The 20,275-nt window shown below is 43.0% G+C and overlaps 2 protein-coding genes across 3 annotated transcripts; one reads left to right on the top strand and one right to left on the bottom strand.

The window, feature by feature from the left end:
* Positions 1–472: 472 nt before the first annotated feature.
* On the top strand, positions 473–5,468 carry LOC135089878 (inactive selenide, water dikinase-like protein). The gene is made up of 7 exons (XM_063986065.1): positions 473–965; positions 2,752–2,856; positions 3,000–3,148; positions 3,384–3,496; positions 3,896–4,086; positions 4,200–4,390; positions 4,641–5,468. The coding sequence occupies exons 1-7, from the start codon at positions 674–676 to the stop codon at positions 4,845–4,847; spliced, it is 1,248 nt and encodes a 415-aa protein (XP_063842135.1). The 5' UTR covers positions 473–673; the 3' UTR covers positions 4,848–5,468.
* A 328-nt stretch (positions 5,469–5,796) lies between these two features.
* Positions 5,797–20,102, bottom strand: LOC135089872 (clathrin heavy chain 1-like). Of its 2 annotated transcripts, none has more exons than XM_063986038.1 (26): positions 19,846–20,102; positions 17,060–17,270; positions 16,669–16,719; positions 16,452–16,550; positions 16,087–16,301; positions 15,784–15,963; positions 15,414–15,587; positions 15,146–15,295; positions 14,096–15,028; positions 13,814–13,990; positions 13,527–13,715; positions 13,109–13,234; positions 12,717–12,888; positions 12,262–12,464; positions 11,978–12,123; positions 11,610–11,793; positions 11,308–11,500; positions 10,922–11,079; positions 10,584–10,729; positions 10,303–10,429; positions 9,709–9,876; positions 9,251–9,400; positions 8,995–9,126; positions 8,594–8,875; positions 8,006–8,309; positions 5,797–7,530 (listed from the first exon to the last, which is right to left on the bottom strand). In XM_063986038.1, the coding sequence occupies exons 1-26, from the start codon at positions 19,903–19,905 to the stop codon at positions 7,406–7,408; spliced, it is 5,055 nt and encodes a 1,684-aa protein (XP_063842108.1). In that variant the 5' UTR covers positions 19,906–20,102; the 3' UTR covers positions 5,797–7,405. The 2 variants fall into 2 exon arrangements, with proteins under 2 accessions (XP_063842108.1, XP_063842109.1); XM_063986039.1 differs by having other exon boundaries at positions 17,063–17,270; positions 19,846–20,101.
* Positions 20,103–20,275: the final 173 nt, after the last annotated feature.

Below are 20,275 nucleotides of genomic sequence, written 5' to 3'. Positions count from 1 at the left end.
GTTGAAAAGTGGTGAGGTGCGGCATAAATCGACCCTGCTATCAGTGCTTTAACAGGATTAGGGGCACTGATCCTCAGCAAGATACATAAGTAATACCCAGTACCATGAGTGTTTAGAGCTTACACCTGTACATTGCGCAAGGCAATTTATGATAAGTTTAAGAGGGCGAGATCATGATGAATTGGCACAAAAAATCCTTAAACATGAAGTGTTCTCATTTCTCATTCGTTATCTTGAAGTATCTGTGTTTACTGCGGCAACCTGGGGATGCACTAAAGAAATTAAGCAACCTAAGACTATCTATAACATTTGACATCACCCTCAAGATGAAGAAAAACGCGTATATTTGTAAAAGTGTTTTGAAATGGTATAGTGAGTCTGGCTTCCCATCCCTGCAGTGGCGCCTGCTCGCGGTGCTCCCCACCCTCACACGCGCCGCTCCCCACCGTGACGTCACACGCCCAGCCAGTCAATCAGCATCCGCCAGCTTGACGTCACATATCTCGCTCACCAACCAACGAGCAGGTTTGGGATGCGCGTCATCCGGGAACCAAGGAATGTGGCAGCCAGGGAGGCGCCATTTTGAGGCAGGCGGAGCAGCGGCAGGGGCACTACCGGCTCGACTCCAGGGAAGTCACTCGCTCGGCTGCTGTAGCATCGAAAGTGCGACACGATGGAGGTGTACATAGAGCAGACACAGGTGCCACAGGATGCCCTGGCCGCCGCGGCTCAGCTGGAGCTCGGGGGCACCCCACACACCCTCACCATCCGCAGGCCATTCAATCCTGTCGCTCACGACCTCGACGCTAATTTCCGCCTCACGAGATTCGCGGATCTGAAAGGATGAGGGTGCAAGGTCCCTCAGGAGGTGCTGATGCGCCTCCTGGAGGGACTGCAAGACGATGGGACAGGCCACGAGCACGACCATGCAGCCCATTTCATGCACATGCCCGTCACTCGCATAGGTAAGGCCAGGCATGGACCTACCTCACCCCTCCCGCCAAAATTTAAACCCCCTCTGCCCAATGCACCTCCCAGTCATCTAGTATAAGCTCATAGTGATGAACAATTAGGTTTTGAAGACTGCCTGCATCCTGCACTGCTTACAGATGTGGTGCATTGCTCTCCTCGCCGCTGTGCTGTCATCCCGCTGCTCACTGCCGCTGTCTTTGAATCTTTTAGTTATCGTCATGACTTTGTGGAAGTTGACAGCAGTTATGGTAGTGCGGGATGCTCAGTTAAAGTGTGTTAAGAGATGTATGGGTGAGGGCGTAGTAATAACGGGGTCGAACGCGTGGCCGGGGGGACAAGTACACGTGGGGGAGGACGAGTCTGTGAGTGAGTGGCTGTCGCTCCCACTCGTGACTTACCCCCCGGATGCTGCCTCCGATCAATCACTTTCCTCTTTTTCTTTCTTGCACTCAGCTTATTCAAGAAAGAATGACAGTTGTGGTACTATCTTCCTTTCTTAGTTTGTATTTAATTTCATATTTTTTATTAATGTCACAGGCCTCACAAAGCCTAAACAAATGGAGAAAAATTATCTGACAGGTTAAACAACGGTCAGCCTTGGTAGTTTATCTAGTGAGCACTTCATTAAAGTAAATGCCCATCACAGATTCGTTCTTTTCAAACTTCCTTGCATCATCACAGTAGATTGTGTACTGGGATGCTTGGCAGTATAAACACATGGTTAATTTTCTCACCAGTATTGTGGCTTATCAGTCCATCCTTGCCCCATCACTACCACCCAGCATAAAAGGGACTCACTTAAGAGGGAATCCCACAATCAGATTACAAGGACATTTCAAGTGTTTGCATTTAAGTGTATGCTTAAATCATCACCTCTGATAAATAGAATCTTAGCTGGAATTATGCTTAATTTTTAGTTCTATGTTAGACCTTGGCCTCTCAAGTGATTAGAGCATAATCACTTGATAATGTTCACTGCTAGTCTTGCCTTGGTAATTATTAATAAGAGTCACACAGCTCTATTATTTATATATATATATATATATATATATATATATATATATATATATATATATATATATATATATATATATATATATATATATATATATATATATATATATATATATTTTTTTTTTTTTTTTTTTTTTTTTTTGCTCCTATCCTTTATAGTATTGGGGACCTGGTGAGTAAGTAGGGTTTTAGGGAGGGGTAAGTCAAATTATGCCAAATTTGGACATTAATGAAAAAAAAAGTCTAAGGATGACACCATATTTTGAAAATTGGAAATTTCCTGTTAGGTTAGGTAATGTTGGGTTGGGTTAGTGTTCTTAAGGAAGTTTAGGTTAGGCTATGGCATCTCGTCCTTATACTTCATCATGAATGTTCAAATTTGGCATAAATTTTCTTCCCCCTATAAAACCCTGCTTTCCCACCAGGTCCCCAACATTGGTAGGGATGGTAGCCAAAAGAAGTAGGAAATAGAGCCCCATGACTCTTCTCAGTAATTAGCCTTGCCTCTTCTGCATATATTCTTTCCATGATAAGAAACATGAACGATAGAAACTTGTAACAAGGTAGACTGTGCACCATACCTCAGTCTGTATTTGCATAAGATAAATATTTATACCTAGTCATTCTTATTATGAGATATTGCTTTGAAATAAAACTAAAGATATACTAGAATTTCTGTTACCACTAATTCTTTAGATATTCTATTTACTCTGTGGTTCTACATTGGTCTGATAACTCAACTTACAACTTGCTTTTCTTTGGCAGGCATTGGAATGGATGCAAGTGTCACACCTCTCCGCCATGGTGGCCTGTCCCTTGTGCAGACAACAGACTTTTTCTATCCCCTTGTTGATGATCCCTACATGATGGGTGAGTGAGGCATCACCCACTGAATTGTTTATGGCAGATGTGCTAGGAGTAAAAGAATTAGTAATGATGTAGCTGTTTGATTAATTTAAAGGATGAGAATGACTGCACTTTAGAGGTCACCAACTGTTCCCATTTCACTGCAGGCAAAATTGCGTGTGCTAATGTGCTAAGTGACCTGTTTGCAATGGGGGTGACTGACTGTGACAACATGCTGATGCTCCTTGGGGTGTCTACCAAGATGACAGAAAAGGAGAGAGATGTTGTCATCCCACTCATGATGAGAGGCTTCAAGGTGCGTCATAGTACTCCTCCATTGCTACTCTAACAAAGCATTCAAGCTGTACTGTTCCTTCACAGACCGTCATATAATAAGACTCAATTTACCAGGAAACAGATGAAGTTTCAACAGTCCTGGCATGTCACTCATTTATGAATATAACAATACATGGAACATTTTTTAGTTGATTCTGATTTTGCTTCACATGTATGGAGAGCTCTTGTACCTTACGTAAATACTCTCCCCCCAGGATGCGGCACTGGAGGCAAACACATCTGTTACGGGTGGACAGACAGTGATGAACCCTTGGTGTACCATTGGAGGAGTGGCTACAACAGTTTGCCAGCCTAATGAATTCATTGTGTAAGTTGGAAGGGTTAGATGTACTTGACCTTGGTTTGAAGGCTGTTGTAGATAAACTTTTGATAATGTGCCCCAAGTATGAATGGAGTAGATTATCTCCACATCAGTAAGACAGTATTATGACATATTGCCCTCAAATCCAAGCTGTCAGACAAGGATGTGGTTACCATAGAATTCATAGTTGATAAGCTTACACACTTATGTAATATGCTTTTCACATAAATGTTCCAAGCTTCTGTGGCTGGATGTGAAGAATACTGGCAGCAGTAATTCAATGGATCTAAAATATTGAATAGTTTAGACACTTCATATACTTTTTACCATACATATAGATAGTATTAGATGTTTTAACCATATAGAGGGTATGGTGTAGTGCTAATGTAGGCTGTGATGTTGCAGGCCAGATTGTGCAGTGGTTGGGGATGTCCTGGTGCTAACAAAGCCTTTGGGAACACAAGTAGCAGTAAATGCCCACCAGTGGTTGGACCAGCCAGAGAGGTGGAACCGTATTAAGTTGGTTGTGTCAGAGGAGGATGTGCGAAAGGCCTACCAGAGGGCCATGGATTCCATGGCTCGCCTTAATAAGACAGGTGAGTGATGCCCAAGTATCTGAGAAGTTTGAGTCATTATCTGGATATATTCTGCAGTAACATTCATCTTGATTTTGTGTACCTCAACGCTAACAGATGTTTTTGTCTTCCAGCTGCTAGGTTAATGCACAAGTACAATGCTCATGGTGCTACAGATGTAACAGGATTTGGCTTACTTGGCCATGCCCAGAACCTGGCAAAGAACCAGAAACATGAAGTATCCTTTGTAATTCATAATCTTCCAATAATTGCTAAGATGGCGGCTGTGGCAAAGGCGTGTGGCAATATGTTCCATCTGCTACAGGTGAGAAGTCCAGGCAGCCTCAGTCTTAAGTACCTTTTTTTTTTTTTTTTTTTCTATACTATTGGCCTTCTCCCACACAAGTGGAATTGCACATAAAAAGCACAAATACTACACATAATGAATTTCTGTAAAAAGCAAATTTGATAAAATTCTATGTATCATTCACATATGAACATTAATTAATATGTATTTTACACGTCATTACTATGCAGGTGAAATTCTGAAGTACTTAATTTAAAAATCCTTTCAGGGACTAAGTGCTGAAACTTCAGGAGGCCTGCTGATATGTCTACCCAGAGAGCAGGCAGCAGCTTACTGTAAGGACATAGAGAAACAGGAGGGCTACCAGGCATGGATCATCGGCATTGTTGAGAAGGGAAATCGCACAGCACGCATTATTGATAAGCCGCGAGTGATTGAAGTTCCCGCAAAGGAGAAGGATGGGGAGCTGTGGTAGGACCTTAGAGAGGTGCCAGCTGTACTTGGTCTCCTTGTGTGAGCTTTCATGAAGATAATCAGCTCCTTGGACAAAGGAATTATTTGAGAGTACATTGGCTAACATCTGCGAATGAAGGGGACGGCTGTTTTTTTGTATCAAGAGTTTATCCATTTTTATAAATTAAAGGGTTGATTTTTGGCTTGAAATTTTGATTAGTTTACAATTTATCTTGATTTTAACACTGGTAACACAACTTTCTCACAGAAATGAGTGTAGTTTTTGTGACATTGCCTTGACAACGACATTCCTTGGTAGCCAAGCTTCAACGTTATGGTTGCATGTGGCAGAAGTTGGGCAACTGCTCATTGACAAATAACTTTGCTCAAGTATGACAAGCACACCCTTCTACACATTCACTGGAATTATTGCACAAATGTTCATGTATCTAGGTTTTGGTTGTGCTGAATACTTTGCAAAGAGTGGCAGCAGATGAATGAAGCAAAAGAGAGAACTTATTATGAAGGTCATTTTGTAAAGCTTTTTGAAGCAGGAAATGACTGGAGACTCAAGGTCTCTTTCTTGTTTCATTGGTCATGTGTCCAAGCCTTGGAACTCAATAAAAAACAATTGAATGTACAACTTTTTACCTTGTCATTGACAGCATCCTGAATTACAAGCATATGGAAGAGCTAGTTTGCAGGTAAAAAATCAGGTGAGGCATTCTTGTGACTCAAGGAAGAACTTGTACTGTAAATCTACATGGACACAAGGAATTTAAATGAAAACTTTTGAAGTGGCTACACTATGCATGGTCATAATCGGCACTGCAATCTCAAGTCTAACCAAGGACATGCTTTCTCAGTCACACGGTGTTGTTCCTTCAGTAGTTGAAGACACCCTGCATCTTACCAACAAGATCCTAACACACATCCTTCCTCCAGAAAGGACAAAAGCAAGTCAAGATGGCTCATGTGGGAGGTGTTTATTTAAACTGACATGTGGCCACAGTACATATGCACAGTTTGTCAACCACTGAATGTTGGGATTTTGCTAGATCCCCTGAAGCCTTGCCTAGGATGGATTGGCTTCACCACCATGACAATGCATATGCAACCAGTAATCCCATTAATAAATACATTAAACTCTCAATAGGCTCTAACTTAAAATTAATTTCAATAGTTACTACAATACTAAATATAACTGTTGAAGCTTAAACTCTGTCCATGGAGATTTCATATCTTAAAAACTTAACAAAAATATAATAATAATAATAATAAGTGGACCAAAATTTGAGAACATACATTCTGGAGTTCATTCTCCAAAGGTAATTTCTTCAGCACTCTCACCAAGTCAATGTATGGCTACTACCCTTCCATCCCTGGCTACAGTACCTACAATAATGTCAGCAACAACAAAAATGAAGTAACAATAAAAATTATCATGAAAAAGATAGATAAGATGTGCAACTTACTATACCACAAGAAAACCACGGAATCAAGAATACTACTAAATTTACTGACATTATGGCAGTCTAGATGGAACCAAGCCAGTGTTAGTCTCAACAAGGTAAGCTGTTCTTGGGCAGAACCTGGTTTTGCCACACTAATTAGTCATTTCATTGAATTACTTACTAATGAACAACCACTGAACACAGATAATTGGCCTCTGGAAAGCGTTACCTCGTTGATCAGTCTTTTTGAAGCCTTCTTTCACTTGCTACTCGAAGGCACGCAATGGACAAAGCTTCAGTTCCGTCACCTTCAACTGTGACCTGGACTTTGTGGGGGAATGGTATACTGCTTTGCTAATCGTTGAATTTCCGGAATGGTTTGATGTAGACAAGCATATGCCTCTCCCTCAGCCCAAATCAATCGCACACCTAATTGGTCAGTTAACTGGGTATAACATGTCTTCACCAGGATTATTATGGCTATGATCAATCACCTGTTTAATCTATATATACATACTCTAAATCACAATCCTCACAGATTTAACTTTCTCTACAGCAACACCTATTACAAATCATATGAGGAACAGGCAAAATGATGCTACATCACATTTAGCAGAAATCTTCATCAGATAAACTATATATATACAACGCGGAGTTGATCTACTTGGCAGTTGCACCAAAGCATCAGACCGACTCCATCAACAAAAACACGTGAGGCAACGTGTCTTGCCCCACACCCCCAAGAGTTTGTCTCACTGGAGGACAATGAAAACAGGATGCATCTGTGGGACAGCCACATGAATAACCTGCATACCTCTACAACACATTCATTCTCTCCCATTCACACACTACTCAACAGTAAGCTACATATTGCCCTCACTAGGTAACAACTTCACACCCATTTACTCCATTTAACACTTGCAGAATCCGAGGTAAAATTTGGACAATATCATCCCTGTGGATTAGCTATGTAACATGGTATATTTTACAACTGGCAAACTTATGGAATATTTTGGTAGGCTCTGTTATTAGTTACAAGCCTTGGTAAACAAGTCTACGGTTAACACTGAACCAACCTGAAGCTGCTTCACACAGGTTTTTGCTGGTGGATAATCCCAAAGTGGGTTTACATGCTATAACCTTGGTAGGATGGCATGCCAGCAGTGTAGTTAATGTTGTTAGCATAACCAGCGTTGGGGTAGCCCGGGCCCATCACACCTGGACCAGCTGTGATCATAAGCTGGGGCTCACCTGCAAGGGACACACCTTTGGAATATGTGATCTCAAAATAATGTGTTCCTGACTTAAAATGCAATTATGTGCTGTGATAAGAGTGCAAACTGAAGGAATTGGAAAGTAAATCATCATGCTGGATGCAGATAAGTTTAAAGAATCAAGGCAGAAATCTCAGCCATAGATCAATAAAGAACATTTAAACACCATACATGAACAATACAATGGGGAGCAAATCTGTGACTGACCACTAAGCTCACACAGCTGCACTCCCTGACAGACAAGCAGTTTAGGCACAACCTGACTGACTAACCTGAAGAAAGCAAGGTACTGAAGGTTTCCTCACAACCTTTCTCACTACTTGGTGGAAATTCAAACCACCACACCAAGATCAAGTTCAAACACTGTCACATTTCTTCCAGAGCTCCAACGCTCATGCCAACCCTCAGTACTTCACTACCGAGTGACCAAAGCAGAGCACAATGCTACTCACCAATCATGTTCATCATGGGCTTAGTCTCATTTGTCTCGTTCTCCTCGGACCTCTTCTTTTCAACATCCTCCAGCCTGTTGACCTTGGTGATATATTCTCTCATTACATTAATCAAGTAAGGCATGGCAAAGTCCATGATATTGTGTCTCCAAGCCAGTTCCATGATGACATCTGGGTGGAGGAGGTCATAGCAGTGGAAGAGACAGGCAGCGAAGCAGTCATGGTTGCCATTCTCCAGGAACCACTGCAGGAGCTCCTCAGCTGTGTCGGAGTTTTTGCTCTCAGCTGCATACTCCATGGCGTCCTACGTGATGGTTTGTATTGGTAAATGTTACAAGAGACAAGGCAAGATAGCAATGTGTTTTCTTAGGAAGGAAAGCAATGCACAAGTAAGAGGGACAAATGTAACAAAAGGAATTCAGTTCCAGGAATGTAAATTGGAAATTCCCTTATATAGCCATCCCCCTTTTAAAAGATTTGAGAGTGCACAATAAACAAATTCTCAAAAACTTGGTGGTCCAAGTGAAAAAAAAACTGATGGACACATTCCACTGTTGCAAATAAAATTATAAAATGGCACATAATTACCTTGAAGAGCTTATCCTTTTTACAGAGCTCTACTGACTGCTTCCACCTGTTGTTCCCCTTGTACAGGTAGGCGGCAATGCGACGGAATTCAATCAGGTCGTGTTTCTCAAGGGACTGTGCGAGGGCAATGTTATCAAAGTGGTCAAAAGCGTCAATTGACGTTCTTAGACCCGTGTAGTCCTCCTCCTCAATGAGCAGGGAGTTGAGGGCCTCGTTGATGGCCTTGTTGTTGAGAGACTGCACGGATCTTAAGTAGCCCTTGACCAGCTTCAAGTGGTTGGTCTGTGGGGAATGCAAATAATGGTTACACTTGTCTAGAATATACAGAGACAGAGAGTGTCAAAAATTGGTTGTGAAAGATGAACAGTTGTGGGTAAACTATACAGTGGCCAGGCACTCACCTTGGAGAAGAAGTGTACTGCTCTGGTGTGATCCATTCTAGGCGACAGAACCAACAATAGGTCATTAAGCAGCATAGGTTTGTAGTCCAAATAAAACTGGATGGCTTTATAATACAACTCAATGTTAGCAACCTGGAGAAAAAAAGAAAATGAAGATTAGTATACATTCAAATATTCAAGACCACCACTTTAAATGACAGCAATGATAGACACACTAAAGAATCAATAAATGTCACAAGATGCTGCTCCTCGTTACCTTTGTGATGACGTCCTTAAAGTGTGATTCTCTCCAGGCCTCAGTGGGGTGGGCCATCATGGTGAGCACAGCATTGTCATACTCCTCATATTTGTCATAAAGGAACACCAACTCTGACCACAGGTGAGCTTGTTCTGCAGCACGCAAAACCTGGACAGGTGAGAAAGGATGATGCACCAGCTCTCAACTTTCATGATATCTTTATTCTAACAACTCTCCATGCTTACATATGCTTAACAAGAGCACTTATTTGTCCAAAGGTATAATATTAATTATTTGTAGTTAATATGAATCAGCCAAAATCCAACTAACCACTCAACTGAGGATAAAAACTAACCACTATGTCAGCTAATCTTCCCAAGTTGTAGTATTTATTGTAACTACCAACCATTAAAACTCAAAATCTAACCAAATTGCTCAGATGAGGAAGGAGCCAACACACCCTCACATCAGCTCACCTTTGGAATGTTGACCCGAGACCAGAAGAGCTCCAGGTGCTCCCTCATCTTGCCAGGCTTGTACTTAGAGTAGAGAATGGCCAGCTCGGTGAACATGCCCATGTGTGCTCGCTCCAGCCCCAGCGCAGCCTCCAGTAGGTTGATCAGCTCATCAAAGTACCCACGGTCCTGGTAACCAAGCCACAGTTAATCACATTGTTACATTGAGGCTGATTCGAACCTGTCAACTTAAGCCTGTATCCATAACATGTTGGCATACAAGTAAAGCAATAGGAAGGAATTGGTTCTCAAATAAGCCTGGTGGCTTCTTGCAGCTTCCCGTATTTCTTATGTTCTTATGTTCTTAAATAGAGTAGTAGATAAATAGAATGGAGTCAGTAATCGGGTTGATGGTGATGAGTCATTAGGAGCTATAAAAGAGAGTTAGAAAAAAATTTATGGATGATGATGGGTAGAAATAAGTAGATATGCTTCATACAGGAATTTCCATGTATAGGCCTTATGGCTTCTTGCAGCTTCCCTTATCTCCTTATTTTTTTATGTTCTACTGACAAACATAAGAGCCTACTGTACACTGAAATGTCCATGGATTACCTGGTAGTAGTTTATGAGGTCCTCCAGTTCATCAGCATGAACAACGATGTGAAGACCACAGTTTTGGGCGAGACGGAACTGTTCATTATCAACACACGCAAAGCAAACCTCCTTCCACGTCCTCGTGCTGCAGAGAAAATAAGTATAACAAAGTGGCCTTGTGTTATGGTGATAATGAAGCTAATTAAGTGTCCTGTAAAGGAGCAACACCACTTCCTTGAACTAATGATTCTTTGCTAGCCTCATATTAAGTAAACCAGTAATGAATGTTTACACTGTACCTGTTTGCTTTCCTGGCAGACTCTACAGCACCCTGGAACTCCTTGAGGTGAACAAGAGTGATGGCCAGACGGGCAAAGTTGCTCACATTATTGTAAAGCAACTTGGCAGCATCAAACATGCCATCATCAAAGCACCGGTCACCAATCTGAAAAACACAACCATTCATCCATTTATTCATTTCAAAGTCTATAAACCCACATCTATTCAAAGATATAACTGCTAAATATGACCAAGGAAAACAAGTCATCAAATTCATCATTCACTCCTAGAACTAAATCATATATTAAGATTGGATTAAGAAGTCTATACCAAGATATGCCAGTCCCTTGTCCCTCACCTTCTGAATGTCAGCATGGTTGGGGGCAGCAATGAACTCCTCAAGGTCTGCTAACCTGTTGGTCTTGGCATAGGCATAACACAGTTCACTCTCCACATACGACTCACGGGCTTTCCTGCGTGCCATGATCAGGTATCGCACCAGGTCCTCCCAGTGGCCTTGAAAGAACAATACAGACTTTTCGTTAGTGATGCTTCTCTTTATGAATACAAACAAAGGAAAAGATAAACATATACTTGGAAATCACATTAAATGACTTACTGATACAAACTCTTTATGAATGACTGACTAAAACACAAACATTGAAAAATAAAAACATATGCTTGGACACATAACAGACTTACTGATACAATGATGCATATCTTTACAATGTATAAAACACTCACCTGTCCTATGAGCAGTGTCCACCACATCAATATAAGCCGTGGGATCATCAGCCTTGATGAACGAGTCAATGGCTTCCTTCACCAGTGACTGCTGCAGCTGTGCCTTGGCCAGCTGGCTCCACACGGCACTCTCATTGCACCTCTCGGCAAACTCGTAAGCTCTGTCCAAGTTGTTTATGTGTTCTATCAGGACCTGGAGAAGTGAAAAGCATTTTCAAGTAAAATATTAATTGAGAGAAATATTAATGAATGAATAGATGGACAGCCATTCACTCAGCAAGGACACCAAGTATGAGATGCACCTGAATAGCTGATGTGTTGACATCAAACTTCTTGAAGATGGCAAAGGCTTCTTCATACAGCTGGTTCCCAATAGCAATGTTTGCAATGTCTGGGGCATCATAATTGTCAAGACGGGTGATGTAGTCCATGACGCGAGTGTGGTCAGCCTTGATGGCTGTCAAGATCAGCAGGTTCTGCAGATTCCTGTCAAGACAAATTTGAGTTAGAAAAGCACAAAAACCCAACATGACTCTGAGAAAGCAGAACCATTTTGTTATTAATAAATCTATTTTCCAATTGAAGGGGGTATGATGAGAAATAAAGAGTAAAGAAAAGGATATGATATTCAATATATTAATACAGCCTAGTACTGCTTCCCTTGGCTCACCTATGGTCACTGAAGGCAGAGTTATCCAACACAATCTTCTCCAGGAGTTCAATGAGTTCATTGGGCAAGTCAGCAGTCATGAAGGCTTTCACTGTGACGGAAATATCTTCTGGATCCTGAGTTTCTGACAAAGCTGTCTGGACAACCTGTAACATCACCATTGAAATATCAATCGGAGAACTGGAAAGTGGGAAAAACTGACTTGTATAGAGATGTGATTCTGAAAGTTCATTTATTACAAGACATCAAAGAGCAGGAAGACATTAAGCAAGTGTATAACTCACCTGATCAATAAGTTGCCTCCTGTATTGATTAGTCTCCTGAAGCACCTCAGCCCACAGTTCAGGGTCACGCCTCTTCACCAAGTAGCGAGCCTCAGACTTGAAGAGGGAGTTCTCGTTGCATACATTGATGAGTTCCCGATCGCACTGGCCACGCTCATAGGCGATGCATGCAAGGTGGGGATCTCGCTTCTCACAGTACTTGCCTGAAGGTAAAAATATGAAGAGCTCATTGCTGGTACAATAAATGATTTTCCTTAACTCTTTTCATTTATAGTTTGAGCAGTCTCTACTTTTCTACACCTGCATGGGCTTCAATCCTAACACTATTCTTCTGTCAACACGAGTAACAAAAATAATTACCCGAATTGTTCTGCTAATTTTTTTGTCAGTCACATTATCCTTTGAGAAGAGAGGAAGGAAGATAGTCTCACAGAGGGCACACGTTATATACTCACCCACAACTTTGCTGTCGTAGTTCTGGTTTTCCCTCAGGAACCTCTCAGGATTGTTATTGGAGTCAATGTAAATCTTGGCAATGGCATCGTGAGTGGCTGGCTCAGTGACACCCTCATGGATGCGGGACTCCAACCACGTCAGCAGCAATTTTAGGCGGTTCCTCTTCTCCACCTACAGTTGTTAACATATGACATGAGGTATTCCTTACTGGTGACATTCCTTATTTACCTTTGTATCAAAAGCAGGTGAGCTGAGATTGAGAACCTTAAGCAACCCATAAAACAATGTAGTCAGTCTACATGTCATGATCTGAGACAGCCATTAGCATGAGATATAATGGAAGTCATATATTTCACTCACTGCCACTCCTGAACCACCACATATGACTCACCTCTTCCACCAGCTCCTCGGTGGAGAACTGTCCACGCACCACCATGATCAGCTGCTTGATGACATCCTCTGCACAGTCCACATCAAGCAAGCCGCCCACAACAACAGGCAAACGGGATGGATTCACCTGAGATAAAACCAAGACCACTTTAAGTGCCAGTCCCAAAACAAAGGTAAAAAATATCATCCAAAATTGGAGGTGTCTTGAAACCTCCCCTTTGAGAGATTTCAAGTCACAGCAAGGAAGAAATACAGAAGCAAGCAGGGATTTTGAGAGTTTAGCAGAAAGTGGAATGAATGATTGAGAACACTGGTTAATAGAACACCATTACTCTCCATACATTTTACCAAGACATGAAAATGAAAGACTAGCTATACTTACAACACATCACCTTGTCTACACTCAACCAGCCTCTTACCTTCTGTACATAAATCTCAATGTACTTCTGCAAGTTGTTGCGGTACAGGTAAAGCACCAGGTCATGGACAAAGTCGAAGCGGTCACATACAATGATGAGAGGCAGCTGGTCAGTCAGCTTGGCCTCCTTCAGGAAGTTCTTCACACGCTCAGGACTGTAGCAGTTGGACTCACGGCATATTCTTTCCACCTGCCCCACACAAACACACATAAATAATTTTGTACTTGCTTAAGAGGGTATAGGGAAAGTTACCAATGTTTAAAGTTAGTAACGGAAGCACTACCCACCTCTTTAATCTGCCCTGTCTTGCATGCTGCTTGGATGTACTTGAAATGGACTTCAGGCTCTTGAGAGAAGTTAACAATAGAGCCGAGGAAGTAGAAAAGGCCCTCGAATGACTTGAATGACTCAAACAGATCAATGAGTGCATTTGTTGTTAGCTGCTCATGGTATTTAGAGGCAATCTGCAAAGGAACAAGGGAGTTAATGTATCTCATCAAATTATTTTTTCATGATATTGCACCATATACATTTGAGTCATTAGTACATCAACAGTCTGACAGTCTTACCTGCACCACTATCTGCAGGTTCTGCCGCAGGTTAGCAGTAAGCATGGCCTTGAGGCACTCCAGAGAGTCCTCCACTGACAGGGAGCCAAAGTAGTTGACAAGCCACTCTGGGTTGAGCATCTGTGTGTGCACCACTGCCCTCTTGATGTCATACATGTCAGTGTAGTGCTCCAGGGCTCGCTGCAGCAGCCCTGCCTTCTCACACAGCTGGGCAATGTGGGCACGGTCATAATGGGTGAACATCTGGTTACCCAAGATGGCATCAGCCACCTGCGGGGCTGACATAAGGTTCATCTCCAGGAGGCGGGTCTGTAGGGGGCCCTCAGTGGGACGGTTGTTCTTAAGGGCGTCCAACAGGAAGGCGGTGCACTGCTGGATGAGATTAGACTCCAGGAAGATGTCCACAATCTGGTTGACGTCAGCCATGGGCTCATCGTCCTGCACCAGCATTTGAGCGAAGGCCAGTCCCTGGTCGGCATTGACACGCATCACATTCCTCAACAAGAAGATATAGTCTGGGGTGTATCCCACCTTCTTGGCATACAGAACAATTTTCTGGAACTGTCCTGTTTCTGCAAAGCACTGAATGACCTTGTTTGGAACATTTGCCCTTAGATACACAGACAGGGCCAATGTTGGGTCAGCCTGCTTCACCAGGTCACCAAGCTCCTCAGAACACTCCAGCTTGTCTTCTTTTAGCCACTTCTCCAGCAGATTCTTGCGTCCCTGTGCCAAGACTGGCCTACAAAGTTCCAGAGACTCAAATTTGTTAAGCTGTGACTGGTCAAGGAGGATGCCGAAGTACTGGAGGAGAGGAGAGGTCTGTCCAGGCTGTGTTGGCACTTGCTGGAATCTTTGGATAGTTTGTGGTGTTCGTAGCACACCCTTGGGAGCATTGGCAGCCACCTTTGCTGCCTCACTGTACTGTCCATTCTGTAGGGAAATAAGGTATGATTTAGCAACACATCATTACAAAAATCACAACTTTGGTCAAGACTAATACTGACTGTATGGTTTCTAACAAACATGAACCACAATTGCCTAACTGACCTGGAAGAGTGTGTTGAATTTTCGTACAAACAGATCTTCAGCACCAGCTAGGTTGTTCCTTGTTGCAATGCGCAGTGCAAGATCAGGGTTCTGCAGCACGTTGGTGATGTAAGTGATGATGTTCTCTTCGTCCACACTCACACTCAGCACCTGAAACAATGATACATATATATCAGTCAGTAAGCCACACAACTTCATTCCTCCATGTCTGTAGGTTAGATAAGTCACAGTTATGATAGGTAGATTCTGGAACCAAACAAGGTCATACCTGTCCCTTGCGGTTGACGCCAATGATGCCACTGGATGGTTCATGGGGGGCGGTGACGAAGATGGTGTCCCCACTGATGCGGTTCATGAAGATGCAGGTGCCACTCTCAATGTCATACAGATGCACATACCCATACTTGGTGATGAGATATATGACATCATGCTTTGAGCTTACCTGAGGAAAACATGTCACACTCAGTTGATTGGTAGTTTTGTGTGTGTGTGTGTGTGTGTGTGTGTGTGTGTGTGTGTGTGTGTGTGTAAAGCAGACACATAACCCTACAGGCATCAAGTTGAACCAAGACTAATGTAAGTAATGAAAGAAAAAGAGGTATGAAGATGTACTACTGAAGACAGCCAATGTGCTGTACCTGCATGGCCACTGGGAAGTCATTCTGGGCCTCAGGTGGGAAGAACACGTCTACGTTTTTCTTGGTGAAGGGCTGGTTGCCGGCAGCTGGCTGACCCACCTCAATAATGTGCAGCTTTCCCCCCTGGGCATTACGCACCGCAAAGCAGAACAGTGTGGAGGGTTCTGCATTGCCCTCCATCTGATGAAATAGACAAGGAAACATTATAGGATATTAGGATACTTTAACAATAATGATGAGGTTTAAATACAATTGACAATGAACACAAGACTCCCTGTAATAAGCCTTGAATGCTCCTCTCACCTTAAATGTAGTGAAGCCTGCAGCGTGGCCTTCAATGGGCTGGCTGGCCTTGCGTTCCATGCTATACAGCTGCATAAAACCCACCACTCTGTTCTGCTGCGCTGAAATACCAATGAGCAGCAGCCAGTTCTGTTTGGAGTCTGTGCGGTAGTTGATGATCTGACAGCCACTTAAGCTGCTGTGTCGGTCAAACATCTTCTGTGGCTGAGCATCACCTGCCATAGCAAAGAAATGTTAAGCACTCACACACCATCATTATCAAGGAAACTGAGTTATCAGAACTCCAAGCCAGTGATGACAAGTCTGTATGATCAATGCCACTCATCCATCCTCTTAAACAGACACACAGCTTTTCCATCCCTTACCATCCATGCTCCAGTGGTAGACTGCAGTGTCAGTAACAAGGGCAAGTTTGTTGGAGGAGATCCATTTCCAGAAAGTGATCTCCGTGTCCATAGTATGAGCTGGAATGGAAATAGGGATATTAATGTATCTATAATGTAAAATGAGTCTTAACTTCACATATCTCTAATTCTCATATGCAATATTTCCTCATATATATACTGTGTGAAAGATATTTACCTTTAATTTTTGTTTTCATTTCAATGTTGAAGATCTGCAGTGTCTTCTGAGCTGTTATGGGGAAACAATTGATGTCAGTAAAGGTTATCAACAGACAGACAGACAGACAGACAGACAGACAGACAGACAGACAGACAGACAGACAGACAAGACAGATAAAGATAAAGAGAGAGAGAGAGAGAGAGAGAGAGAGAGAGAGAGAGAGAGAGAGAGAGAGAGAGAGAGAGAGAGAGAGAGAGAGAGAGAGAGAGAGAGAGAGAGAGAGAGAAAAGAGAAGAGAATCGGAGCCTCCTTTTCAGGAAAATACAATTGCACATCAACAAATAAACCTAACTACAGCGTACCGAGTCAAGAAAACGTCAGTCGATAAACAAAAGGTCAGTTCACTCACTACCTTTCAGCGCGATGACCTTGGAGGCCGGGTTCATGATGGCAGAGTCACCCGAGATGGGCCGGCGGATAGGGTTGGTGGGATCAGCCATATCAATGATGACCACCTGTGCCGTGTCACCCACCTTCTCTCGGACACAGATGAACTTGTCCGACTCCATGGTGAGGGTGTTAAACCCAATGTTGGATGCCTGGATCCCGACATTGGTGAGCTGAAAGAGGCAGGGCAAGGCAGGGTGAGGTTTATATAGGTTTAGTTGTCTTGTATGGAGCTCCCCTGGTCTGGTTCTGACACTGGTGAGCTGAAAAAGACAAGGCAAGGCAGGGTGAGGTTTATATTGGCTTAGTTGTCATATAAACTGCTGGTGATTCCCTGCTCTTGTCCCATTCCTGTGTCTGTATCATTTGTACAGCTCCTTCTGCTTCTATTATTTCTTCTAGTCTATTCCAAGCATCTATATTACTATGGGCAAAACTGTACTTTTCTACAAATCACTGACATACCTTCCCTTTCCTTATTTTTCCTTGTTCTCTCATGTAGTGTGTGTGTGTGTGTGTGTGTGTGTGTGTGTGTGTGTGTGTGTGTGTGTGTGTGTGTGTGTGTGTGTGTGTGTGTGTGTGTGTGTGTGTGTGTTTTCAAGACACATTAGGAAAACTTTCCAATGTAAGCAGCAAGTGATAAAAAATTTCCTACACAAACAAGATTTCTGCTGCTACAGGATCAGGGTTGCAAACTTCAAAACTACACAGCTGATCACAATGACATGCAGAATTAACAGTATACAACAGGAAACTAATAATAAGTTAATGGGCAAGCATCCAGTTAATATAAGGCAGGAAAATAATAACACCCTCAATATGGACAATTACCCAGTTAATATGCCACCAAGAATTAATAATACTTCAAGGAATGCATTTACCTTGAATTAATAACCATGAATGTATAAGTGACTTTCAATACTTACTTATATGACTGCTTGCTAATAATAAGAACCTTTTCAACTCACCTAAACCCAAAGAATCAATCACATTTAATACACCTACAGTACCCATAACATACATTATACCTAATACTGCAAGTCACTCATCTTTACATCCCCAATGTGCACCACCCACTGACCTACACAAATGTTTACACCTTACACCCAGTCTGCATTCTGTCATGACCCATGCCCAAAGTTTACACCCCACGGTCATCTACAGTGATGTTTACACACTAACTTTTCAGTACCCATCATGACCATCAGGTGTGCCATTAGGTACTTCCTCATGTGCTTCCACAATTGACCAATAGCTGCAAAGGAAACACATGCCACTCACTCATCCAAAAAAAAAAACTTGTGCCTGGCAAGAATACCAAATGACAAGCTTGAGCATGTCAAGGATGTCTACAGGGACTTTACAGCACAAAACTTCCTCATGCAGTACCTCAAAGGCACCACACAAAACAAGAATGAGTCTCTGCATGGAAAATTGTGGAGCAAATGCTTGAAAGTAAAATATGCTGGCCACTTTCAAGTGATGTTTGCAGCTCAGATGACAACTTGAGAACATAATTTCAGTAGAGAAGCTAACTTGATAAAACACCTGTTTGGGACTGACCCAGACATTTTCCAGTCAACAAAATAGGTGACAAGGACCAGCTTCAGTTCAGCGAAGACTATAAGCAAGGACAGCATTAGCAAAACCTGGCAACAATGAAGTGGCGCCTCCTGATACCAACGCCTTTGAGCATATAATTCCTTGCAAAAAAGGGGGACCAGGTGCCAGCTAAATACTCGAAAATGTCAAGTAAAATCTATGCAATACTCCATTAGGAGCCAATGAATGCCATGAAAATGCATCATTGATGCTGGTTTGCAGGTAAAGCAAAACACCATCACCATTAACCCTCAAAGGTGCACAAGCCAAACCAGGCCTCATAAAAAGTGGTACCTACACAATGATCAGTTTTAAAAAAACACATAATTGAAATGATGCCCACTCATTATCACTCATAAATCAACACACACACACACAATGTATCCTATATCCAGTATACCACCAGCAATAAGGTCCTACACTAGATGAAGGATACTAAATATTCACTCCTACATCCACCTGTCATCTCTCACGCACACGCACACACACATACCAACACATCCCCTCTCCCCCATCCCCAGAGTCCTATAGGAAGCTCCACCAGGGTCCTGAAAGTCCCTGAAGGATATCAAATACCCCCGGGCACCAGTACGCCGGCTGCCTCCCGTCCAGCTGACTTCCTGCAACATTCCTACCCACTTAGCCCAAGATTCCTGCCCATTCCCATCGTCAGGGACGGTAATGGTGGTAGGAATGGTTAGTAGTAATAGTAATGGGAATAATGGTAATGGCCGACATGGAATCCAGGAGAAATGAGGTCACACACACACACACACACACACACACACACACGTACATAGCATACATAAGAAACTAACCATTACTAAACCGACTCGTATACTGATATCCACACACACATGTACGTACACACACACGCACACCACGGGGGACACTCCTGAGCCCGTACGTCAAATATGTACGTCATTTTACACGCACACACACGCCGGTGCACACACACGAACACACACACATGCACATACACCCTCTTAACATAGCATAGGTAATCCCTCGTCCCTGCAGCAGCACCAGTGGCCCTCGTATCGTGTTCCGGTGATTGGTGTGGGCGTAGCAGGTGACCAGTAAGAGTTCCCCAGTAGGTCCACACCAGTACACACCTTCCCTGGGCTACACCTGGCCACCACACACCTGCAAGTGCTCCTGGAAGCGTATGGGCAACACCTGCGACATGTTGGCGACGTGTTGCATGAGATGGGGCGCCGGAGAGTACAGTGGTTAAGGAACTTTTAAGAGGCGCCGCGAGCCATCCAGGTCCTGACGCCTCCACATAGACACTGTCCAATATGGCTGACACTACACCCACTACACCCTCCCTCCTGGTATTACTCCGCTGACACTATGCCGGCCTAACCACCTCCCTCGGGATATTCTCAAGGGAGTATTTAAGGTATTTCAGGGGTTTATGATACGTAGCCAGTATCCATTTGGATGATTTCAGGGTGTATTGGGGAGAGTGAAGGGTTTGTATGCCCCCGCGGAGGGATAAGTGCGTGGTGCGTCCTGCCAACTGAGCAGCCTCTGTCAGATTTCTCATTGATCCACAAACACAACCTTATGC

Source organism: Scylla paramamosain, chromosome 33 (assembly GCF_035594125.1).
Source record: "Scylla paramamosain isolate STU-SP2022 chromosome 33, ASM3559412v1, whole genome shotgun sequence".
Taxonomy (NCBI): Eukaryota; Metazoa; Arthropoda; class Malacostraca; order Decapoda; family Portunidae; genus Scylla; species Scylla paramamosain.
Note: the sequence above shows the minus strand (reverse complement) of the source record. Positions and strands in the feature narration are given on the sequence as shown.